This window comes from Cotesia glomerata, linkage group LG10 (genome assembly GCF_020080835.1).
Source record: "Cotesia glomerata isolate CgM1 linkage group LG10, MPM_Cglom_v2.3, whole genome shotgun sequence".
In the NCBI taxonomy this organism is placed as follows: Eukaryota; Metazoa; Arthropoda; class Insecta; order Hymenoptera; family Braconidae; genus Cotesia; species Cotesia glomerata.
The window spans coordinates 4,912,090-4,939,432 of record NC_058167.1 but is presented as its reverse complement, the minus strand read 5'-3'; the positions used below and the strand labels follow the sequence as shown (position 1 = coordinate 4,939,432).

Sequence of the window (27,343 nt, the reverse complement as noted above, 5' to 3'; positions counted from 1 at the left end):
ATAAGGCAGCACCGGTGTCACGTCAATACCGTAGCGGTGACGAAGATAGTAGTACAGTACTCTCAGGGCAGCATTGTGACGCTGGATGTATGCACCTCTCGCCAGCACAGGACATGCTGACAAAATGTGCATAAGCGTCTCCGGATGTTGTTTACACGCCCTGCAGGTCGTGTCCGGGAGCTGCACCTGGAGCACCTTGCTACGGTACTCTAGAGTGTTAATGACACCATCTTGGCAAGCAAATATGAACCCTTCAGTCTCGGACATCAGGCCAGCTGACTTTAAGAAGGAAAACGTCAGCTGGGTGGACAAGCCATGATCACGCACGTGTTTGAAGAACACGCTGTGCATAGACTTGTCCATCAGTTTGCCTAGGAGTAGTTTTTCCTCGGCGTTCCTGATGGCGCTCTTGAATTCCTCCTTTCGGAGTTCCATAAGAGCGTTTATTTCTCCAAGACCAAGGGTTCTTGCCGCATATATTGCTGCCTTATATAAGAACGACCCCTTATGCGCATTCTCATGTTTATGAACAATTTGCATAAGAAAGTCATCCTCATCTGCAGTGAAATTGACAACTTCGTGTGTTAAACCCAGGACTAAACGATCGTGAAGCCGCTCCAAGCTCTGCAAACCTCTCCCTCCGATCGACCGGGAGAGGTATAATCTGGCGACTGATGAATTGGGGTGCATGCTCCGGTTCATGTTGATAGTCTTACGGGTTCTGATGTCGAGATCTCGCAGATCCTTTCGGGCCCATTTTAAGACACCGAAAGAGTATAGTAAGACTGGGACAGCGAGCGTGTTAGTAGCGGAGACTTTATTTTTGCCGGAAAGTTCGGAGGACCAAATTTTCCGGAGTCTCCTAACATACTCGCTACGGAGAGTTGCTTGGACTTCGGAGACCGCATGCATGCGGTGCTCTTCAATTCCTAGATATCTATACAACTCTCCGGCGTCTAATTGTCTTAAAACGCTCCCATCTACCAACTCGACATCATCACCTGTAACAGAGCACTTACCCCTCGCCAGATGTACGACCGGACACTTGTCCAACCCAAAAGACATTCCGGCATCCCGCGTGTACTCTGCTACGATGTTAATGGCCGCCTGTAGATGATCTTCATCAGCACTATACAGCTTCAGGTCATCCATATAAAGCAGATGGGTAATCGAGTATTTTCGATCACCCGGAGGCCCCACAGAGTACCCACGAGTTTTACGGAGAGCAACAGATATAGGCAGCAGTGAGATGCAAAACAGCAGAGGGCTCAAGGAATCACCTTGGAAGACCCCTCGTTTGTACTCTACAACTCCGGTTATGTGCAATGCGTTTCCACTTCCAATGTGAAAACGCGTTCGCCAGAGCTGCATTGTACGCCGAATGCATTCCACTATTTCAGGATTGACCCCCAGGCATTTGAGGAGATATAAAATCAACTCATGAGAAGTTGAGTCAAATGCCTTGCGATAGTCGATCCAGGCCATTGACAGGTTGCGTTGATAGTAGATCGCATCTTGTGTGACACATCGATCAACTATCAAGTTCTCTTTGCAACCTGACAGGCCTCTTTTGCTGCCACGCTGTTCATATATCTGTTGCCATACAGGTTCTATCTCATGAAAAATACGGTTGTTTAAAATTTTTGTAAAAATTTTATAAACCGCATTCAAGCAGGTGATAGGCCTGTAATTCTTTGGGTCAGACAAGTCACCTTTTTTTGGTATCAGTACGGTTTGCCCTTCCACGAGCCAGTCTGGAATCGGTTCGTCAGCTCTAATGTACGATGTAAATATACGGGCCAGATGGAGGTGGGTAGAAGTAAACTTCTTCCACCAAAAGACATTTATGCCATCTGGTCCCGGGGCAGCCCAATTTTTGCTGCCATTTAGAGCTGAATGAACTTCATTCACACTGACTGCAGGGCTCTCTTCATCAGCATTCTGTCTACGGTGTTCCCGACAGAATGCTTTAAAGTCGTGCAGAGCTGGATTATTATTATTATTATTATTATTATTATTATTATTATGATCATTATTATTGCTGTTTTAAATATTATTGCCTGCCACATGAAAATCATGTTGCTGTCACATGAAAATCATGTGGCAGCCACATGAAAAAATCATGTGGCTGCTGCAGGAAAATCATGTGGCAGTCACATGAAAATCATGTGGCAGCCACATGAAAAATTCATGTGGCTGCCACAGGAAAATCATGTGGCAGTCACATGAAAATCATGTGGTAGCCACATGAAAAAATCATGTGGCTGCCACAGGAATGTATCATGTGGCAGCCCCAATTTTTTTTTTTGCGTGTAGGGCAATAATAATTTTAAGTAGTATTTACGGATTTTTTTTTTAACTTATTGATTACTAACTCATTGATACGCTACTAAGCCTGTACAGCCCGGCGTGAGTTATGAGCACTGATGTTCACTGAAAATTAAATTTCAGCTCACACCGGGACTTGAACCCACGCCTCACCAGTCTCAAGCAAGCATGACAAGCGTTGTACCGCTTAGCCATGGGACTGTCTACTAAATGGTAGTGAGTTTGAATGAATATTTTTAGACAGGGGCAGGTAGTTTTTAATTAAAAGTTGATGAAATTTTCTTTTATATTTATACCATTATCATTAAGGATGTTTTTCATGGTATTTTGAAATATCCTGATTCTGTAAAAAAACATAATTAAAATTTTAATTTCATAATCTTTCGTTCATTTGTGTTTGTCATATAAATATTGATATAATTATTAAATTTATTAACTGTCGAATAGTGTTAAAAATTAAATATTTTTTTCCTTGGCCTTGCATTGATGATATACATGGATTATTTTGAATTTATTATCACCGTGAAAAGTGACGTGTTATTTTTTTTAATCGAGCGAAAAAATATTAATTTTTAAATGAAATTTTTTAAAGCGTTTATTTAAAAAATTTTTTTATTCTGAAAATTAACTACAAATAACTAAATTTAATGTGAAATATCAATAGAGTTCAGCATTCTACACTGTTTATAAAATAATAATTGAACAGCATTTACATCATTTGTCCGGAAGAAAACGAACGAGTATATACGGTGAAAAGAAGGTGATTTTACCGTGAGTTGACGGTTGAACGATCGTCGAACCGTAGTAGGTCCACAGTGATATCACTATGAGTTTATGAGGTATTTACTTTGAAAAAATCATTTTTCTGCAGTAGAAGCATGCCATTCCGACAACAGAAATGCTAGTTCCACGAATTAGGAACGGTCTTTTCACCATAGAACTGCTGATAAGTCAACATTTATTTACCATCCGTAGTTAGTGACGCAACAGAACGAATATACTGTTTTTCGAAAGTGACTTCACCGTACTACAACCCTAACTAGATAGTGAAATAGCCGTCACGTAAAACGACCGTGAATCGACCATCTTTTCACTATGAAGTCACCGCGGATTTACCGTAAGCATGAAACCGCCAGGGTATGTAAAAAGTGACATGCCACAGACTAAATAATTCGAGAATGCATGGTAATCTTCCAATAGATGGGAAACTACAGTTAAAAAAAAACATTTCACAGCTTGCATCTACATTTGCCAGGGTGCGCTGGAATTGTTTTTACATAAACTGTAGCTTCAAGGGGATAGTTTGCTATAAAAAATGCAGCCAACGCGAGATTTAAGTTGGTACCAATTGTAAATTTTTATTATAATTGCAAAAAATACTAAAATCCGAATAAAAACAGTTTCACTGTAAAAAAATCACACACAATGACGCACACCAAGTACGTTCCGAAATTTTTTTTTTAATGTTCAAATTTACAATAAAATTTTTTTTAATTTCCGAAAATCAAATATATTCATATCGGTTACTTGGATTTTTTTAATTTTTTTATTTTAAATCTTTTTGTAAAGAAAAAAGAAATTTTTTTTTCTTAATAGTCTTATGAACGTGGACTTGGCGCGATTTTTTCACAGTCAAACTGTTTTTGTTCGGTTGAATTACGTCTACCATGGCGTCTGCATTTTTATTTGACATTTTTCTATGACAAACCGAATTTTCAGACTTGACTGAATATCAATGATTTTAAGTAATTTTTTATGTTTGTTTTTCAGATTATTGAAATCATTACTGTTGTTATTATTCAAACAAGATCAACACGTCCTAATTGAATTCGAAATATATTACAAAGTTTATCTTCAATTATCGAGCTTGAGTACAGCATTAAGATATAATGATTCTTGATCGTCCGAAATCAGACTTCGCGTCACCATGTTTGGTCCTTTGGTTTAAATCATTTAAGCAGAATATCGGAATATTATCGGATCGTACTGAAGTTTACAGTAACAAGCGAACAGCTTTCAATGAAAAGCGCAAAACTTTCAGGTAAATATGTGCGAATGATCTCTCTTATCGAAAGTTTCTCTTTCATCAGGTTTGAAATAGAATGAAATAGAAAAATTGTTTCGCCAACAGTATTATCTTTGGAGTAAAACACTTCGATTTTAGTGCGGAATTGGAAAAAATTGTACTATCTTCTAAATATATCTTGTCGCGCTTCTCACAGCAATTGTATGAGTACATTAAAATTTGCACATTTGCATATAAGGTTGTACTGTGAAAGTGAATTGACAAGCATAGTTCATACTTACTCGTACACTACTTCTATCCCTCAATGTTATTGCCAAATATCTATCCCTCTCCCAATGTCTACGTGAGCTGAGTTATATCAGTCCCAGCTTATCGCAATTTCGAAAATGTTTGATGATCTTCGTGACTTCGTAGAGATGTCGGCTAACATCTCGTCGCTGGGTACATGCTCCAATCACAGAGTACCGTCTTATATCTTTTCCCTGATGAAGTGATGACAAATGTCTATATGTTTTGTCCTTAAGTGATCAGTTGGATTCTCTGCTATTGCTATAGCGCTCTGACTGTCACTGAAAGTTGTGCCGTTCGTGTGACCACCGCTTCTGCCCAATATGATTGAGGTAGTCCTGCCTTAATCAATATGCACCTCGCTGATTCCAGTAGCGTTCTATGTTTTTTGCTGGAACGTATACGGCGCTAACAATCTTTTCTGGATCCCTTCGCGTTTCAAGTATTCATTGAACTTGTAACGGGTACTTTTCGACTAATTTTTACCCCCGGCTTGATTTAAGCTCGCCAGAGTCCAGGGTTCTAACGAGGGTAATCCACAGATTCGGTAGAATCTGGCGCCAAGTTCTGTTCAAATCCGTTGTAAACGGAGCGCCAGACTACCGACTGTATTTACTGTAAGCAGAACGGTATTTCGAGGTTGCAAAATTTTATTTAATTCTACGGTACTTCTTGTTCCTAAATTTCATATTATAACAGTAATTTATGCTTTATTTTACTGATATTAATTAATTATATTCAATTATAATTATTAACCTACTTGAAATTATTAAATTTTATCAGCACAAACTATAGCAAGCTCAAAAATTTCGATCCTGACTTTTTTTCTATGTAAAAAGTGACATGCCACAGACTAAGTAATTCGAGAATGCATGGTAACCCTCCAATAGATGGGAAACTACAGTTAAAAAAATAAATTTCACAGCTTGCATCTACACTCGCCAGGGTGCGCTGCAATTATTTTTACATAAACTGTAGCTTCAAGGAGATAGTTTGCTATAAAAAATGCAGCCAACTTGAGATTTAAGTTAGTACCAATTGCAAATTTTTATTATAATTACAAAAAATACTGAAATCCGAACAAAAACAGTTTCACTGTAAAAAAATCGCGCCAAGTCCACGTTCATAAGACTATTAAGAAAAAAAAAATTTTTTTTTCTTTACAAAAAGATATAAAATAGAAAAATTAAAAAATCCAAGTAACCGATATGATTGTATATGATTTTCGGAAATTGAAAAAAATTTTGTTGTAAATTTAAAAATTAAGAAAAAAAATTTTGGAATGTACTTGGTGTGCGTCATTGTGTATTTCAATTTTTTTAAAGTCCTAGTAAATAGATTTTACGAATTTCATTAAAAGTAAAATATTTTGCAACCACGCACACTAAATACGTTCCAAAATTTTTTTTTTAATTTTTAAATTTACAACAAAATTTTTTTTAATTTCCGGAAATCATATACAATCATATCGGTTACTTGGATTTTTTAATTTTTCTATTTTATATCTTTTTGTAAAGAAAAAAAAAATTTTTTTTTTCTTAATAGTCTTATGAACGTGGACTTGGCGCGATTTTTTTACAGTGAAACTGTTTTTGTTCGGATTTTTAATTAACTCAACTTGAAAATTTAAATAATATTAACAAAACAGAACCTCTTTATTACAATAAACAAAACAAGAAACATTTAATTTATACACATCATAAATCGACGACTAATCAATCAAACCTACACATCCGCGTCATATATAATTTTCATTACCACTGTCGGTAATATCATTCTCCTGTCGCTTATAAATCGCGTGGCTAATTACCCTCCGTCGGCCCTCTAGTACCCAGCTCGTGACGGGTGGCTAGTGCAGCCCCGCAGGCCCTACTTCGCGACTTCCGAAGGGAGAGTGAATAAAATCCACCTTGCCCTCACCTAATCGGCTGTGGTTGCCTACCACCTTTTGGCTTAAGGCATCCAGGTGGAGAGTCGCCTTTGGCTCGTGGAAAAACAAGTTCACTTACCTGCGTTGTAGTCCGCACCAGGTAAAGTGGACCCTCTTCTAATTCCTCGGCCAGAAGTCTTTAGACAAGAAATTAAACCCAGAAAAAGGTTGCCTGACAGCGGATAATTTTTGGGCTTTATCAACCCGAAAGTTCTTACTAAAAGCGATAGTTATTCGCGAATTATCGCCACCTATCACACGCTGTCGAACTTCGGGAAATTCCTGAAAAATTCTAAGTTTTATGTAATTTTTCAATAAATTAAATAAAACTTTCATTCGAACAATTCGTTGATTTCATCAATTTCAAACAATCTACAGTTCCATACTAATTACTCTCTGAACGAATTGTTTCAATTAATTATTCTAAACGACGTTGTAAACGATAATTAATTTAATATTTTTTAAATTAACAACTAATAATCATAATAATAAGTATAATAGTAATAATAATAATTATTAATTAATAATAATAATTATTAATTAATAATAATAATTAACAATAAGCAAAAATAATTAAACTCATGAACAAAAATTAAACCTAACTACATAAATACCGTGGCATGGGTAGTCGACGCGGTCGCGGTAGCGCTGGCTCGCGTCTATTAACAGTTTAGTCAACAAGTTCAAAAACGTGAAAAATAGAGATAAAGGTCCTAAAAATATGAGCGATGGCTCATTCGATTCGGAATCACCTCTAGAAAAATGTTTTTGAAGGATTTTGGTGCAGGTAAATAATTGCAATTGTTATTAACAAAATAAGATGAAAAAAAATGATATTTCATTTTTTGTTAATAACTCGAAAAATATTCATATTTAAGCAATTTCGAAAAAAGCTCGTTAATGAAGAGGAAATTTCCAATAAAAAGTCTAAGCTTCCGGAACTCTATCTCCATTATTTATAATTTTAATTTGACGTTGAAAATAGGGCTCCGCGCGGCTGTTACGGCATGCGCACGCCCCTGCTAAAGAAAGTTCAGCAATAAAAATAATTTCTTTATAGCATAAAATGTGATTTTAAAAATTTGAAAAAATTCTAGTATCTTCTAAACACTTGAAAGAATCGAGCCCTGAAGAAAAAAAAGTTTAATCACCATTTTTTAAAAAGTTATTCAATTGTTAACTAACAAATTTTTTCCCAATCTCCATTGGCATAAACAGTGGGATGAAAGGTATAAATAATTGGCCTATAAATTTTAAACTTCGTGGAGCCCTTTTGATATATATACTTTATGAGATCTTGCGATAAATTTTCATAAATGTTTATTAATTTGTTAATTATGATTTTTTATAACTATTAAAAAATTAAAAATCTAAAAAATGATGATAAACATTTTTTTTTCAATTAATAATTAGCTATGTCTGTTTTCACATTAAACAATGGCAGTAATTAAGGGTAGGTGTCGTTTACGCATATCCTGATGATAAATATGTATCAATTACCCAAATATCGATGATACATATAATTAATTATATATATATATATTAAGGTGTGCCAAAATGTAACTTCCGTGGAAAACCTTTTAAAAATGGAATTTTGAGTTGCGCTTTTAACAGGGGCTGCGTTTGGGCATTTCCTGAGATATTTTGGTGTGAGACGATGTATTTGATTTTCATAGAATTTATTAACAGAAGCTTAGTTTGGGCATTTCCGGTGAAAATTCGAAATTTTGCCGGAAGTACCCAATTAAATATCCTGTTAAAAAGTTCTATGAAAATCAAATACATCATCTCACACCAAAATATCTCAGGAAATGCCCAAACGCAGCCCCTGTTAAAAGCGAAACTCAAAATTCCAATTTTAAAAGGTTCTCCACGGAAGTTACATTTTGGCACAACTAATATATATAGCTATATATATATGCTATATATATATATATATATATATATATATATATATATATATATATATATATATATATTAGGGTGTGCCAAAAAAAGACGATATTTTTTTTTTTTCACTCTTAGCCCAAAATATGATAGGATATGTCTAAACAAAAATTCTGTCAAAAGGCCATCTCTTAATTTCAATTTTAAGAGCTCCTTCATCGAACTTTAAGTTTTCCCACATAAATAACATGGAAAGTACGGTCTTAAACAGTATTTTACCCTGCAAGCTGTGAAGAAAATTTTTTTTGATAAAATGAATGATTGGACCTTTTTAAGCATTAAATTTCTGAGAAAAAATTTCATTGAGTCATAAATCAATCGTCATTATTTAAGTTTTTACGGATCTTTGAAATTTGAATTTTTGAAAATTTTACGTTTTTGCATTTAACAGCCAAACTATTGGAGATAGAAAAAAAAAAAAATTAAATGGCAATTTTGTAGTTCGTTTGATGCTCTATAACAAAGTTCTTAACAATTTTTTGTATAATCAATAACAAAAAGCTACAGACCTACAAAGTTTTGTTTTTATTATTTTTCACTTTTTCAATTGAACTATCGATGATATAGAACAAAAATTTAGTATAAATTTTTTAGTATATCAAATTTGCAACAAAATTGTATAGGTGAGATTTTTCGTATTATTGATGGTTAAAAGTTACAGGCTCAACAAATTCTATTTTTATGATTTTTCATCTATATCATGTAGTATATCAATAATATATATAAAAATTAATAAGAAATATAAAAGTACATTCAATTTTTACAAATTTATGCTTGGTAAACTTTATATACTGTCTGCAGTTCAATATCGTTACAATATTATTGTTACTTCAGTAATGTTTTGCGTTAAAGAAATATTCAATGAATACAAATTGAGTGATTATCGAGACAAATGGTTAATTTTTTTAATCAGCAAGATTGAGATTCCTAGATCTAAAATTGTTTACTAAATTCCAGTAAGAATCAGAAAAACTACAATAAGAATTTGTGAAATAGAACCCTCCTTCAAGTTGATTACTATGACTAGATTATTATAATTTTGGTTCATGATAAAATTTACACGATTAGATTAAATAATGATGATAATAAATTTATAATCACTTAATAAAAATAACAGACAAAAACGATTATCATAGTTTCAATCGTGTAGTTAAATTTTTTTTGATTTCTTTGAATAAGTAGCTACAATTTTATTTTTGGTAACGTAAGGAAATTTTTTTCTGTGTTCTTCGACAACTTGCAATAAATATTGTTTTTGTTCTTCATTTCTCGTTAAGCAGTTGTTGAAGTCCTGGATTAATGCAACACCTCTTTCAGCAAGATCGTTGACAACTTTTAAGTCTGAAAACACAGATTTGCAATGTAGATAATCTTGATCAAATGCCCAGAGCTCTGGATCCTTGTCCATAAATTGATACGGTAATTGATACTGCTCAAACAAAAATAGAGATTGTTTGCTAGCAAAATCTTCGATGTTTTTCGATAATAATAAGCTTACGTCTTTGACGATAAATTTTTTTGAATTCGAAGCATTACTTTCTCGCGTTTTTATTGCAGTTACGGTTTGTCTCTTAGCATGTAAGGAAACTCTGTCATCAAACAAAGCTAACCCGACCAACTCTTCTGACAAGTACCATAAGTGTCTTGAAAATGTCACCGTTGCTGCTTCAGACATTTTTTTATGGACAGAACGGAATTCATAAAGATTTTTGATCAGATTCAAATCTTGATAGGATGACTTTATCGCAAAAGGTGCATTGAACCATGAAACCGTGTAGAAATTAACTAGAAATAAGCAGACATATCTCAGTCCATTTACTTCAGTTGCATTGACTTTAAACTGTTTTTTAAAAATGAAGATTTTTAAAGCATATAGAGCCTTAGCCATCCATCTTTCATGATGATTTGGTCCTGGAGCTCTAAATTTGATCCCGTTTTTCGGAGTACCACCTAAGAATATTAACACTAATTCCAAAAGCTCTTTATAATCATCTCTGTCATGCTTTTTCTGGAATATAAAAATGTTCATTAAGTTTTAGAAAATTATTTCAAAAATTACGATCAAATTATACATTACAACGAATAGTCATTTGTTATCTGAAAAAACCACTATGATCTAGTATTAAATCTCATGTCAGTTTTCAGTATTAGTTAAATTCGACTACTAGTCAAAAGTCTAAAGGAGCAAATGAATTTTTTTAATTTTTTAGTGATATTTGAAAGGCGGTACTTTCATCAATAACTGCTTGAACGAGAGACAAAAAATAGTATTTTGAAATGTTGAGTTTTTAAACGGAGAGGTTAAATTGCGATTAATTGATATTGAAAAGGAAACATATTTCTTTAGAGTCTAAATATATAATCAAAAGTATAAAAAACTTTTTTATCTGTTTTATTTGCAAAGTAATTATAAATTTATTATCATCATTATTTAATCTAATCGTGTATATTTCATCATAAACCATAATTATAATAATCTAGTCATAGTAAACAACTTGAAGGAGGGTTCTATTTCACAAATTCTTATTGTAGTTCTTCTGATTCTTACTGGATTTTAGTAAACAATTTTTGATCTAGGAACTGCAGACAGTATATAAAGTTTACCAAGCATAAATTTGTAAAAAATTGAATGTACTTTATATTTCTTATTAATTTTTATATATATTATTGACATACTACATGATATAGATGAAAAATCATAAAAATAGAATTTGTTGAGCCTGTAACTTTTAACCATCAATAATACGAAAAATCTCACCTATACAATTTTGTTGCAAATTTGATATACTAAAAAATTTATACTAAATTTTTGTTCTATATCATCGATAGTTCAATTGAAAAAGTGAAAAATAATAAAAACAAAACTTTGTAGGTCTGTAGCTTTTTTGTTATTGATTATACAAAAAAATTGTTAAGAACTTTGTTATAGAGCATCAAACGAACTACAAAATTGCCATTTAATTTTTTTTCTATCTCCAATAGTTTGGCTGTTAAATGCAAAAAACGTAAAATTTTCAAAAAATTCAAATTTCAAAGATCCGTAAAAACTTAAATAATGACGATTGATTTATGACTCAATGAAATTTTTTCTCAGAAATTTAATGCTTAAAAAGGTCCAATCATTCATTTTATCAAAAATTTTCTTCACAGCTTGCAGGGTAAAATACTGTTTAAGACCGTACTTTCCATGTTATTTATGTGGGAAAACTTAAAGTTCGATGAAGGAGCTCTTAAAATTGAAATTAAGAGATGGCCTTTTGACAGAATTTTTGTTTAGACATATCCTATCATATTTTGGGGTAAGAGTGAAAAAAAAAATATCGTCTTTTTGGCACACCCTAATATATATATATATATATATATATATATATATATATATATATATATATATATATATATATATATATATATATATAGAAAAGAAAAACAATTTTTTATTTATTATCGGTTTTAAGTATATTAGTATGTTAGCAAAAAAAAGATTTATAATGAAATCGTAGAGATGGTGCTACAATTGATAAAAAAAATTTTTGTAACTCCTGCTTCCAAAGTTCAACATTCGAGCCTTGATCAGCCAACGCAAATTTGCGTATTCTCGTGATGGTTACATATACTATAGTAGCATGCGGGAAAGTAGGCGGAGTCAAACTTCCCAACTGCTTGACCGTGCGGGAATGAAAATTAACTACAATAAATGTATAAGATTCAAAGAATGTATATGTCCGCCACTACCACTACAAATCAAATTATCAAGCATACTGAGACTAATTCTAGCACCTGCGCATACCAAATAACTACACATGAATAGCAGCTTGTCGATCATATGTTCAACTCTGTGCAACTACTAACCATAACTGCGTGTATTATTTATATTATTTATAATTTTTTGATAACTGATATAGTTCAGCTTATTACAACATTTCTTTGTAAATGATGATTTCTCTCTGCTGAACCTTGAAAGCAGTCGTTACAAAAAATATTGTTCGATACATATGTCCCATTTGAGGCATTCACAGGGCTTAATTAAGACACTCGCCAAAAGAAACGACAGGTTTACAATGGGGCCGAGTACGCAGATTACCCCCACGAGCCGTTAGGCGAGTGGGGGTAAGCATACTCGGTCTCATTGTAAACACGCCGTTTCTTAGACTCGTGTCTCAATTTTTAAGCCCTGGGAATGCCTAACTTCACACATATGTATTGAAAATATCTATTATAACCATTGAAAGTTTCCTTGCCGCTCTTCCCTCTTACTGGCAATCATGATAAACTGTAACAATAAAAAAATTTTTTCATTATTTCTACGGGTTTATATTACGGATTAAATAAAATATCCAATAAATAAAATGTCAACATTCATGGAATTTTAAATTTAAATTTCAACTAAAATTTTTTGAGAAAGGCACTGAAACCAAATATGGAGCAAATTTACACCATTTATTTAAAAAAAAATTAGGAAAACGGTTGACCCTAAAGGCCATCCCTGCAACTTCTCGCTGATTCCATTAATACATGGCCGTTTTTTTTTTTTGCGCTCTTTGAGCTCAAAAATACAATCTGTGTATTGTTTTGAGCTCTCCGAACTCAAAATGATATCTTTTCTATGCTTTTGAGCTTTTAAGCTCAAAAGTCTGATAGAAGTTTCATAGAACACTATTTTTTGAATTTTCAAACCGCAATAACTTTTGAATGAATGAACCAATTTTTACGAAGTTGGCAGCATTCTACGCAGTTTTTTAAGCCTCATAAAGAATTTCTAAGTTTTAATAGGTCAAACTAAAATTTTCGGAGTAACTCCGAAAAAACACTTTTTTCGGTTTTCTTTCGTTCACGATATCTCTCGAACGAATCAACCGATTTTGACCGGATTGGAAGCGATCGACGTGGTTTTTCACGGTTGAGAGCTGATTAGTTTTTAGAATCGATCGGAAAAGCCGTTTAAAAGATATTCCAAAAAAACCACTTCTGAAAAAATTTTTGTTCCTATTTTTTTTTTAGATTTCTCCAAATTTATCGAAATCTATCGGTCCAAATTGGTTCAAATTTTCAGGAAATCTAAGTTTGGCAAAGCCCTTTCGAATGGCACCAACCGCGATGAAATTGATTGAACCGTTCAAAAGTTATAAGAGGTTTACATACTTACACACACACACACACACACACACACACACACACACACACACACACACACACACACACACACACACACACACACACACACACACACACGCACACACACAAACACACACACACACACACACGCACACACACACACGCACACATACACACACACACACACACACCTCGTGTCGGGCTTGCTGGGTCCCGCATCGGGCGCCTCCTAAGGTGGTGGATAGGGGAATGCCCGGCATATCTGCACGTCAGATGCGTCGGGTACCGAGGAAATAGAATACAGTACAGAGGATGGATACCTCAGTGCCGGCGAGGTAAGGCGTGCAAACGGGCCTAAACTCGTCGTTATCATGCGACCGTTTGAACAGTGGAGTAGACACCATGGCTCTGCTGTCTAGCTATGCTAGCAAGGTTACAGGGAGTACGAAATCAGCCCAGATGGCAGAGAACGGACAGCTGAGCAACATTCCTTCAAAAAGTGGAGGACCTTTTGCTCCTGCCACTAATCAAACCCACCGAGGAAGAATGAACTCTCTACCGACCGTCACCGGCCAACAGTCACCAATGGAGAGGCTCGGCAACAAGATTGATAAGTTAGCCGACTTCATAAAAGACAAAAAGAATCTCCACCATGAGATCAGAAAATTGGTTTCGTCTATTAGTACGGCATATAAGCTGGCCAACAAATCACCAACGAAGTCGGCGTCAACGACTTAAACATCTCCGAGTATGAACAAAAAATCACAGCCACCTCTGACCACTCCTAAGAAATTACCACAGCAAGGAGATGGCAACAAGAAGAGGCCGCTGTCCACGCCCAGCCCTTCCTCAGATATTGACAAGCCAGCACAGAAAAAGACAGCCCGGGATGATGCCTGGACCAAAGTGACTCGGTAAAACAAGAAAAAGAAAGAACAGAAGCCAGTGACTCAAGCTGCTACAGCCCAAAACCAGCCAAACAGCGGTGGCTCCAAGAAACCAAGGAGGAAGAAGATAAGAACTAAAACTGTCCTAGTCCAACCAGCTGATGGGCGAACATACGCCGATCTCCTGAAGGAAATCAAGGCCAAGGTAAGCCCTGTCGATACGGGCGTAGACATAAGGTCTATTAAAAAGACGAAACACGGAGGCGTTCTCCTTGAAATGGCTCGAAAGACCGAAGACAGCAAGGCATTCACCGATGCAGTAAGGGCAGCCACTGCAAACATCGGCACAGTCAAGATGCTAACACCAACAACAACGATCGAGATCCTCGACTTAGATGAAATCTCTACCGAGAGCGAAGTCCGTGAAGCACTCAAACGTGAATTCACTGACAACCTGGAGGTCAAACGGGTAAATTTGAGAAAACCCACACCACGAGGTAATCGGGCAGCCTTCTGCGAACTAGACGAGCCCAGTGCGATTAAGGCCCTTGACAAGGCCCGTATACGGATCGGTTTGGTGAACTGTCGTATACGCCCAGTAGTAAAAGTAACACGTTGTTTTAAATGTCTTGGTTATGGACACCAAACACGTCAGTGTGCGGGACCAGACAGGAGCAGGTGCTGCTACAAATGTGGCGGAGAACCACAAGGCCGTAAACTGCACGGAGAAGTTAAAATGCTTCCTTTGTGCTTCGGACAAAGATGCCCAGGGTAGTCTATGCCATATTTCTGGCACTGGAGCGTGTAAGGCATTCCGCAAAGCACTTGCAGAAGCCACGAAAGGTCATAAATGACACGCATACTACAAGGCAACCTGAATAGGTGCGCCTTGGCGCAAAACCTGCTGCGCCAGCGTGTTTTCGAAGATAAAATTGACGTCTGCTTTATCTGCGAGCAATATCTAAACATCGAAGGTAAAACATGGTTCGCAGACGAAACGGGCACGGCAGCAATTTGGATTGTGAATACAAAGAACGTTACCGTCAACAACAGCGGAGGTGGAGCAGGTTTTGTCTGGATTCAAACCCCCACAACCTACATCATGAGCGTCTATCTCTCACCTAACGAAGGGATTAGTGTGTTCCGACAGAAACTCGCAAATATAGAAAATGCGGTCACTAAGTTCGACGGCGAAGTTATCGTAGCCGGAGACTTCAACGCTAAATCGGCTGAGTGGGGCGCTGCTTTCTCCGACACCAGAGGAAACGAGGTCGCTGACGTCGTGGCTAGACTCGACCTCATAGTGCTGAACACCGGGAGCACCACGACCTTTAGAAGACCAGGGTACCAAGAATCCATCCTCGACATCTCATTGGCAACTCCAAGAACTGCCAACATGATTGAAGACTGGACAGTATCCGAAGAATACAGTGGCAGTGATCACCAGTTTGTGACATTCAGCGTTGGATTAGCATTTGCTCCGGTTTCACAACGCGACGTTTCTAAGCTGAAGTGGAATGCCAAAACGCTTGATCCAGAGGCATTGCAAGCTTCACTCGCACGAAGCTGGTCTATCCTCCAGAACAACCCGACACCGGATACCTGCAGCGAGACGGAAAAGGCAGTGCTAAACACGATGAAGGAAATTACTGCCGCATGTGACGCCTCTATGCCGCGGCTGAAAAACCAGAGCTTCCACAGGCCGGCGTACTGGTGGTCAGCAGACATAGCAGAACTTCGCAAAATATGCCATCAGCTACGTCGCCGAGCAACGAGAGCTACGAAACGCTCCCCAAGCCAGGACTTGTATTCAAAAGAGTACAAGCAGGCCAAGAAGACGCTAAACCGAGCCATTAAAGCAAGTAAAGCGAAACTGTGGAAAGAGATCTGCAACGATCTCGACAATGACCTCTGGGGTAAAGCCTATCAAATTGTCACCAAACGACTTGGAAAGGCTTCACCAGAGGCACCGAAGTCTCCTGCCTTGATGGAGAGCATTGTAACGGAGCATTTCCCCAAACACCCACCGCGGGAGAAGAAACACTACACTAAAAACAGCGAAGTAACACCCTTCACAACTAAGGAATTACAAGACGCGGCCAAGTCACTCAAAACAGGAAAGGCACCTGGACCTGATGGCATCCCGGCATCGGTGATCAAAACTGTAGCCCTGGAATACCCAGACATACTCCTGAACACCTACAACGCACGCTTGGCAACTGGCACGTTTCCCGTGGTCTGGAAACGGCAGAGATTGGTTCTCTTAGACAAAGGTAAGGGAACCCCCATAACACCTTCGTCGTTTAGACCACTGTGTATGCTGGACATTGCTGGAAAACTGCTCGAGAAGCTCATACAAGGGAGACTTCGCAACGACATAGACTGTACTGGAGGTTTTGCCGCAAACCAACACGGCTTCCGGAAAGGACGTTCAACAGTCGGCGCGATCCAGAAAGTCGTAGCGACAGCGAGAGAAGCATGGACTGGTAGCCTCAAAGCCCGCAAGGTGTGTCTTGTTCTCACGCTAGACATTAGAAATGCCTTTAACAGCGCAAATTGAAGAGATATTTTGGACGCCTTGGAGCACAGATTTGACGTGGAGCCGGAGAATCTGGCACTAGTCGACAACTACCTTGACGAGAGAAAGCTGATAGCAGAAACCACGGAAGGTCCACAAGAATACGCCATAACGGCTGGCGTGCCGCAAGGCTCAATAATGGGGCCCGATCTATGGAACGCGGACTACGACGAGCTTCTGGAAATCCCGTTGCCAAAGCAAGTGGAGCTAACGGGCTTTGCAGACGACGTCGCGGCCACGATAATAGTAGACAGCGTAGAGGAGGCCGAACTACTCGTTCGGGAAACCATTGATGCTGTCGAGACTTGGCTCGATAAACACCACCTGAAACTCGCAAAACACAAAACCGAGATGGTCGTTCTGACTCGCCAAAAATGGTTCCCAAAACCATTTGCTGTGGACATGGGAGGAATAACGCTAACGTCAACAAGGGCCCTGCGCTATCTGGGGGTAATGATAGACAAGAAACTATTTTTCCGCGAACACCTCGATAGTGCATGCCAGAAAGCCAGCAAGACGGTGTCTAGCCTAGCAAGAATTATGACGAATACTATGGGACCAAGAACCAAAAAGAGGAGAGTCCTTCTGGAAGCAGTCCATTCGGTACTGCTTTATGGAGCGGAAATATGGGCAGATATATTAAAGCAGAAAACCTATCGGCGGAAAATGGCAGCAGTGCAGCGGCGAGGCGCTCTCAGAGTTGCCTGCGCCTACAGCACGATTTCCGAAGCGGCTGTATTGGTCATTGCGGGAGCTGCGCCCATCGACCTATTAGCGTTCGAGAGAGCAAGACTCTACGACGCTAAAATCGGTGGCGAAAACATAAAGGAGGCAAGAACGAGGATAAAAACGGAAACGCAGCAAGAGTGGCAGGACCGATGGTCGTCGGGAGAGACAGGCAGATGGACAGCGCGACTGATCCCAAACATCAACGTCTGGCTTTCTCGGAAGCACGGGGACACGGACTTCTTTCTGACCCAGCTACTGACGGGACATGGGCAGTTCAATGCCTATCTATTCAAGATGGGTTTGCACAGCACACGAACGTGCAAATACTGTCCAGACAAAATTGACAACGCCGAGCACACGTTTTTCGAGTGTGATCGATGGAAGGACGATAGAATCTGCACCGAAGAAACAATGGGCACCGCGCTCTCCCCTGAGAGCTTGGTAACCTGCATGATCAAAAAAGAAGAAAACTGGACAGCTGTAGTAGCCTACGCGCAGCGTCTCTTGAAAGAAAAAATCGCAGAAAGGGATTAGAAACCAGTAATAACAAGAAGTAGCTGTCGTGAGGCACAACATGGACTGGATTGAAGTAATGCTAACGCGGTCCTGATCCAGTCTTCCCTGTAACATCTATAGAGAAACGAGAGAGGAGGATGTTTAGTCGGTATTGTTGCGAAATAATTATCGTCTTCTGAGTCCGACATACCCAGGCACCAACACCTAGTCCTGGCAACAACACCAAGTCTTGGCATACGTAAACGTATTTTACCTTCTCTATAAAAAAAAAAAAAAAAAAAAAAAAACACACACACACACATACAGATATAGTGACACCCTCGCGGCGATAGTCAGGGCAGCTTTCTATGACCCTCAAACGTCGAAATCAGATGAAAACGCGATTTTTGTAAAACCGGGTAAAACCAATAACTTCCCGATTTTTGAGCTTATAGAGTTAGCTGTTTTATGCTTTTGAGGTTTTCGAGCTCAAAAATTTGATAGAAGTTTCATAAAACACTATTCTTAAAATTTTCAAACAGCTATTACTTTTGAATGAATAAATCGATTTTCATGCTATTTGCAACATTCGACGCAGTTTTTCGAATTCTATGATTTACTACTGAAGACAAATGCTAAACACAAATTGATCAGACCAAAAAATTTGGAGAAATTAAAAAAATTCACTTTTACCAAATTTTTTCAACAACGATAACTCACAAACCGATCAACCGATTTTCACGTTTTTGGCGGCGATCGACGTAGTTTTTTAAGCTCTACAAATCATTTCATGGCATCAAAAACGATCCAGGAAGAAATGTCGGAGTTATATAATAAAAACACATTTTCTCAAATTTTTCGTTCACGATATCTCGGGAAGCAATTAACCGATTTTGATCGCGTTGACGGGGATCGATGCAGTTTTTTAAACTTAGAAGCCAATTAGTTTTTGGAATCGATCGGTAAAGCCGTTAAAAATTTATTCCAAAAAAGCAGTTTTTCAAATTTTTTATTTTTGAGATTTCTCAAAATCTACTGCTCCAAATAACCTCAAATAGTATATAATATCTAAAGGCAGAGAAACTCTTCCGATTACCGCCAATTTCGTTCAAATCGGTCAAGCCGTTCAAGAGTTATAAGAGGTTTACATACATACACATACACACACACACACACATACACACACACACACACCATCGCGGGAACAGTCGGGGAAGCTTCCTAGGACCTAAAAACGTCGAGATCTGTTGATAACTTGATTTTCGAAAAACAGGGTAAAACCAATAGCTTCCCGATTTTTGAAAATTTTTAATTTTCTTAGCGGGAAGTTAAAAAATTTATTCTCACTGAACGTTTTGAAGTTGTGACGCCAGATAAAAATATTCGATATTTGAATATACCAAAAGTATCTAAAATCAATTGACTGTATGGTAAGAACAGTCATCGAAAACTTTCTTACCGACGTACCATAATACCGCTTACAAATATTTTCAGATTGTGAAAAATATTTTTTTTTAACTTACATATGTATTGTTTATGCATGTAATAATCATAATAAAGAATTTTTGAAACTAAACATTTGTCTTATGAAAAATAATTTGTATATTTATCATAACAAAAATAAAAATTTCAAAAAATATTATTATTGTTAACGATAATAATAAAATTATTTCTATAAATAATAGATAAATGTATGTATTCTATAGTTAGAAAAGAAAAAAAAAAGAAACTTATGTTATATCAATTATAATTATTAATTAAGAAACTGGATAATTTTTTGTTCATTTAAATTTTGCTGCGTCCTGAGCAAGAATTTTTGTGACGTCACGAGTACCCCGGTTGCACCCGTAAAACTGTCAAATATATATACGGTGCTGGTGTAAAACTATTACAGAGTGATTAGTATTATCCAAATTAAAAATCAATTTTTGTGATAATTAAGAAAATAAAAGTTTCAATAAATATTACATTTATAAATACTTCGAGGTTACTATCTGGTTTATGTTTTAAACCTTTTGTTAATTTTATATAAATCATTAAAAAATAAATGTGGATATAAACTTGGCGGCTTTGTTTATTTCTGGTAAGTTGTTTATAACTTATTTAACGTTAACTGTGTAATAAATACGGAATAAATATGTTTTCAAAAAATTCGCTGTTTTTTTTAGAATTTGTTAAATACAAATTTTGATTTTTTTAATTTACACTCTATTTTTAATTAATTTTTTCATCATTTACCCAATAATAGTACGCGGCTCTAGGCGCTAGGGGGCGATAGTGTTCAGGGTTAAAAGTGGGAGAAATCTATTTGCATTGACGTTAAATAGTAAAAAAAATTATGAATACATAGACGAAGAAAATTTTGAGTTATTATTAATATGTATTAGTAACATGTGTGTTCGTGAATTACGATAGTTATTTTGATTATTTTACTGTAATTATAAAGTTATTTATGCTAAAAGTTTATAAATGAAAGGATAAGATTAAGTTTCTCTACAGACTTAAGACCGATTCTCAATACAATCTACTATAGTTAACACCTTATATAGAATAATATTAAGGCAGTTAAATGACCTAGTCGTGACCCCTAGTACTGGATAAGAAAACTCATTCAAATTTAAAATTTAAAATACTACAATGAACAAGAAATATATCTGTAAACGGTGTAAAGGAGACATTAAAAGAATCGTTGAAACTTGTCAGACATGTTTGATGGATTTTCATCCGGCTTGCACTAAAGATCACAAAATATACAATAATAAAGGAGATAAGGTAATTTGTAAAGGCAATTGCGAATTGTTTAATTAAACTGTAATCGGTGAGAAACATTATAGACGCAGTCGGAGATGGGATAGAGAATATCACGATGAAGAATTGGACATGGGTCCTGATTTTGCTGACAAACAAAGTGAAAAATGTCAAAGTAAGAATAATGAGAATAATGATGATAATAGTAATAGTATTTCAAATAGTAAAGAGGAATCAAGTACTGGTGACCACAAAGATCTTGAAAGTTTCTTTAACAAAAAAATTAGGAAAACGGTTGACCCTGAAGGCCATCCCTGCAACTTCCCGCTAATTCCATACTTAGGCGCTTAAAATTGCACCAATGACATTTTTGAGCTCTTCGAGCTCAAAAACACAATTTATGGGTTATTTTGAGCTCTCCAAGCTCAAAGAGATTGTTTTCCTATGCTTTTGAGCTCTTCGAGCTCAAAAGTCTGATAGGGATTTGATGACACTATTTTTTGAATTTTTCAACCGCAATAACTTTTGAATGAATAAACCGATTTTCACGCGGTTGGTAGCATTCGACGCAGTTTTTTAAGCCTCACGAAGAATTTTAAATTTTGAATCGATCGCGCTAGAAATTTTGGAGTTATTCTGAAAAAACACTTTTTTCGGTTTTCTTTCGTTCACGATATTTCTCGAACGAATCAACCGATTTTGACCGGACTGGTGGCGATCGACGTGGTTTTTTGAGGTTAAGAGCTGATTAGTTTTTGGAATTGAACCATCAAGCCGTTTAAAAGTTATTCCAAAAAAACCACATTTGAAAAAATTTTTTTTTTTCAGTTTTTTTAAGATTTATCAAAATCTATTGATCTAAAACGGTCCAAATAGTATTCAAAATCTAAGTTTGGTCAAGCCCTTTCGAATGGCACCAACCGTGATGAAATCGGTCAAGCCGTTCAAAAGTTATAAGCGGTTCACATACTTTCACACACACACACACACACACACACACACACACACACACACACACACACACACACACACACACACACACACACACACATACAAACACCGTGACAACCTCGCAGGGATAGTCAGGGAAGCTTCCTGTGACCTTCAAACGTCGAGATCTGATGAAAACTCGGTTTTTGCAAAACGGGGTGAAAACAATAACTTCCCGATTTTTGAAAATCTTCGATTTTCGTAGCGGGAAGTTAAAAATTAATTTCATACTAGAGAAGCTAGATAAAATGTCAATAGATATTACAAATACACTGAAAGTAGTTATGAAAAAATACATTTCTGATCAATTTAAAGAAATAAAAGAATATCTTTTTGAAGCGGTAAAATTACAAGTTTCAGAGGAGTTAAAGTCTGTGAAAGAAGATATTTTGACACTTAAAATGAAAATATCTGAAAATCAGAAAAATTATACCGAGTTGGGTCAGAATATAACTTACAGTGCTGTATCAAGAACATCTACAAATAATAAAGGAGGTCGTATTATTGTTAAACCTATAAAAAAACAGCAAACGAAAGATACTGTAAATCAACTAAAAAACAGTTTCGATGTCGCGTAACTTGGTGTAAGTGTTAATAAAATAATACCTGGATTAAATGGAAATGTGATCATTGACATAGGAAAAGAAGAGGATAGACTAACGATTAGTAAAGAAATTCAGACTAAATTTAGTGATTCTTGAGATAGCAGAAGTACATAAAAAAGCTCCGAAAATTAAAGTTCTTAGTATGGAGAAAGAGTGGATAAATATGGAGGAAAGTGCTCTCATCGATTCAATAATTAAACAAAATAGTTTATCTTAAATTAATGAAAAACCAGGCATTAAAATAGTTAAAAAATATTTGACTAATCATAACAAAGGCTCTTTAATTTTGGAAATGATACCATTGGTTCATGAGAAAATATTGGCTTCGGGAAGACTAAAAGTTGGCTGGAATAGCTATTGGATTTTCAACCATGTCAACATACTAAGATGCTTTCAATGTTGGGGCTTTGACCGTATGGCGAAAAATTGTGAGAGAAATGTTGTGTGTAGAAAGTATGCTGAACAACATAAAGAGGAAGATTGTCATAACTCATTTAAAAAATGTGTAAATTGTGTTCGAGTGATAGATAAAAATAATCAAGCTGACATTAAAACGGATCATGTTGCTACGGATTTGCACTGTGGATGTTTTAAAAAAATCCTTGAAAATGAAGATAAAAAATCAACAAGTAAACAATAGCAAACCAAGAACCGTGAGTTGAACATAATAGTCTTAAATATATGTGGGCTCATATGCTATAAAGATATCTTTGAAAATTGGACTATATCAGTTGGACCAGATGTTATCGGTTTAACAGAAACACATGTCAAGGAGGATGTCATGGACCATGAAATTCGCCTGTCCGGATACAACATAGAACGCACTGATTCAAATAGCAACAGGACTGGAGGTGTAATAACGTTTGTAAAACAACATTTAAAGTATGAAATATTATTGAATACTGATGATTATACTGAAGGTACCTGGTTAAATATAATAAAGTTACAGGGCAAAGAACCTGTAATTTTATGTAATTTATACAGGTCGCCAAACTCAGGTGTGATTAGTAGTTTTTGTAGGAACATCATAGCTTTGTTAGACGATATAATTGATAAGGGTAAACTCATAGTAGTAGGAGATTTTAATATAGATGTTAAAAGAGAAAATTACTACGCTAATAAATTAGTTAAAGAACTCAGACTACTAGGTCTAAAACAAAAAATTGATGTTCCGACACGCACTACACTAACATCTGAAACAATAATAGATCTTGTATTTACCAATTGTAATATTAAATTTAATGTTTTATTTACTCCTAAGATCTCAAATCATAATATTTTGATAATTAAATGAAATCAACAAATTGACTATCACTTTAAGCGTAAAATTATATCAAAAAGAGACTTTAAATCGATCGATTATGACTTGTTTGACAATAGGTTAAAAGAAAATTTAGCTTTTTTAAAAGATGAAATGAAAATTTCTAATAAATTATAGTACAATTTGCTTGTAAATAATATAATTATAGAATTAGTGAATACTGTTAATGAAGTTGCTCCAATAAAAAATAAAATTATAAATAGTAAGAGGGAAAAAGTAAAATGGGTCACCAAAGAGATATTAGATCAAATTAAAAATAGGGACGAGGCATTTTTTAAGGCCAAAAATACTAAAAACATGTAAGGTGAAAGTCCCTATTATGAGATAATGTCCCCATTTTTGATACACATCTGAAATATACGATAAATAAAAAAAAAAGTACCCAAAGGTCAATGTTTAAAAAAGTTATGGCTACTTGAAAATAAAAAAGCCATTTTTTTGAAAAATTCATAACTCTTTTTGGGTTGGATGAAAAAATTTTAAAAAATGTCTCAAAGGGTAGAAAAGAATAGAAAAGTTTCAGCTAAATTTAAAGGAGTTAGGTTTAAAAATGGTCGATTTGGCATGGAATACCTCATATTTAAATATGAAGCTTCTATGAAACTTATATAAATTGAGTTGATTAATTCAATTTTATAACAGCTGTAATTATGTTTTTTTAGTTTTTTTAATGCCATAAGTCAAATAATCGGCGCCTATAGCAGGCTTTTGTTGGCGTTTAGGTCGTCCAGGTGACTTTATTTTCTCAACGATAATTTCATTATTCGCAGTAGACAATTCCCGGTCATCATTTGATGGTTTTGGAATAGGTTTTTTTTTTTTAGTGAACACGGTACTGCATTATGAGAATTCTTTTGAGACTTTTCTCGTAAATTTGAACGCTGAAGGTGTGATGATGACATATTGCGGTAACTCAGTGAATGTTGCGGTGACTCGGTTGACAACGAAAGGTCAAGATGTACTGGAAAATTATTCAGTGAAAGCAATTGTTCATGCGATGATGAATTACTCGGTGAGATTGGAAGATGTAATGGAGACTGATTAGCTGAAGGTAAAAGTTTGAGATGCGCAGAATCTTCGTCAGATTCATCTGAGGAATGTGGTAGATTATCTAACTGTTCAAATTCTTCCAGTAAATTTAAAAGCATATTTTTTTTCATTGGAACTGTCTTCTCATCATAGTCAAAACTTTTCTTTATCCGCTTCACGATTTCCGAAACTAAAAGCTGACTTTCAGAGCTGTTTCCCACATTTTTAAGAGTAAGCTCATATCTCTTTTTAGCCTGTGTGTCGACCACCGAACCTAGAAGACTTTTTTTTTGTTATGAGCAGTTTCAAATTCATCATCAGAATCTTCATCGTTCCTCGCCGTGTCTTCACTATGACCATAACTGCGTTTCACATTATCATCATTATTTTCCTGTCAACAAAAGAGGACTATTTAAGAAATCCATTTTTTATCTAACGAATAAATATACTTAATGTTACTGAGAGTTTCTGCTTAAAAAGTTAAATTAAAATCTTTTGTATGTTAAAAATTATTATGTTAGCACTACTGTGCTTAACATAATTTCATCAAATTAATGAACAAAAGTGTAGAATATTGGATATAAATTTTATATTATTTTATTATATTATTATATTATATTAACTGTTATTTTTATTGCCTGGTTTATATATGACTTACTGGTGAATGATTATGTTGAAAAACCCATTTTTTGATGACCAGTACTTTTTTTTTTTAAATTTGCTGTTACGTGAAGCACAACGGGACAATGGATTTTTTTAGATCTGTAATAAATATTAAATATAAGTATATGGTAAAATGTAACATTAAAAAATTAAAATCCAGATTATTTTAGTCCAAATATAATAGCACAACTGATAAATTTTGATAAATAAGTAGTTATAAATATATACTTACTTAGTATTCCGTGATTTCGCACCTTCTTTTTTTTTTCGGAATATACGTTCCACCTCTACTACATCGCATGTAGCGATAATAATATTTTAGATTGGGATAGTCATCAACATTTTTATTATTATTCTCACAGTGAGTCTTCATTGATTTCGAATCACTTTTACCAAAAGTATACTTGGTTTTGTTTACATATTGACTCACCAAATCATCAAACACCTTCGAGTCTTTAAATTCTTGGTTAACTCGAAAAAGGTGTGCCATCGTAGCATTCAAGAGACAAATTAATTAAAAAACGTTTTATTTTCTTCAATTATGTCAATGGTTAATGTTCATAAATAAGTATTAAATAAGAGTGAATAATTTTTAGATTTTTAACCAGAATCTAGTCTAATATATAAAATTCTCGTGTCACAGTTTTCGTTGCCATACTCCTCCGAAACGGCTTGACCGATTTCGATGAAATTTTTTGTGCTTATCCGGTATCTATAAGAATTGGCCAACATTTATTTTTCATCCCCCTAAATGTTAGGGGTAGTCCACCCCTAAATTTTTTTTTTATTTTTTAGACAAAATTTTTAATTTCTATTTTTTTAATGATAAAACATACAAAAATACATACAATCCTCAATTTTCACCCTTCTACGATCAACCCTTATTTTTTAATAGCCATTTTAGTAATTTAATCATTTTTCCTCTCCGGTCGAAAACTGATCAATCGTCATTTAATTAGTTATCCCCGCCAGATGTCTACAGGTGTCACTTCTGACCCAGTAAACAGCACGGAGTAGGGATGAGAACGAAGCCGGTCTCCTTTCTTTCTCACTCCCTACACAGTTGTCGGCCATCATTATTGTTTATGCATCAAGTGTAGTAGTAACGTTGACAATTATTATTTTGCTATCTCAGTGTAACTCTCATATTAACTTTTAATCATTCCTATTTTATCAATAATAATTAAATTATCAATTTTGAGTGTATTTTGCACGATTAGTTAATCAAGTGATTTTATAACCTCAAAAGTACTCAACACGTGACACGAGCTTCCAATAACAACGGATTTTGTGTTGTAAGTATACTTTTTTTATTTATATCGAAAATGTTGTTGATCTTATAAAAATGTAATTTTAATTTAATTTTATTAAAAAAATGTAATTGAACAATTAAGATTTTCATAGTTTCCAAAAAATCAATCATTATGAATCTTTATTTTGAAATGTCAATGGAAATATTGGTTGTATGAAAAAATTATAAGAGACAATGTTTTCATAAAATTTAATTTTTTACTTTTGTTTGAAAAATTTTTCCATAAAACTTATATTTTTGTTATAATTTCATAAATTAAAACTAATCATTTCAAAACTGCGGCAAAAATCCTGGCCCTAATTATACTTTTAAGATTTTTCATCAGTAAATAATTTCATTAATTCTATTTATGTAT

At 35.3% G+C, this 27,343-nt stretch overlaps 1 protein-coding gene and 1 long non-coding RNA gene across 2 annotated transcripts; both read right to left on the bottom strand.

The window, feature by feature from the left end:
- Window positions 1-9,669: 9,669 nt before the first annotated feature.
- On the bottom strand, window positions 9,670-10,593 carry LOC123273359. The gene is made up of 3 exons (XM_044740762.1): window positions 10,579-10,593; window positions 10,018-10,527; window positions 9,670-9,948 (listed from the first exon to the last, which is right to left on the bottom strand). Exons 1-3 carry the CDS (start codon window positions 10,591-10,593, stop codon window positions 9,670-9,672), a joined length of 804 nt encoding a protein of 267 aa, XP_044596697.1.
- A 3,203-nt stretch (window positions 10,594-13,796) lies between these two features.
- On the bottom strand, window positions 13,797-27,076 carry LOC123272867. Its single transcript, XR_006511188.1, has 3 exons — window positions 27,064-27,076; window positions 18,630-18,768; window positions 13,797-13,822 (listed from the first exon to the last, which is right to left on the bottom strand). It is a non-coding gene; the product is annotated as an uncharacterized LOC123272867 (long non-coding RNA).
- Between the last annotated feature and the right edge of the window lie 267 nt (window positions 27,077-27,343).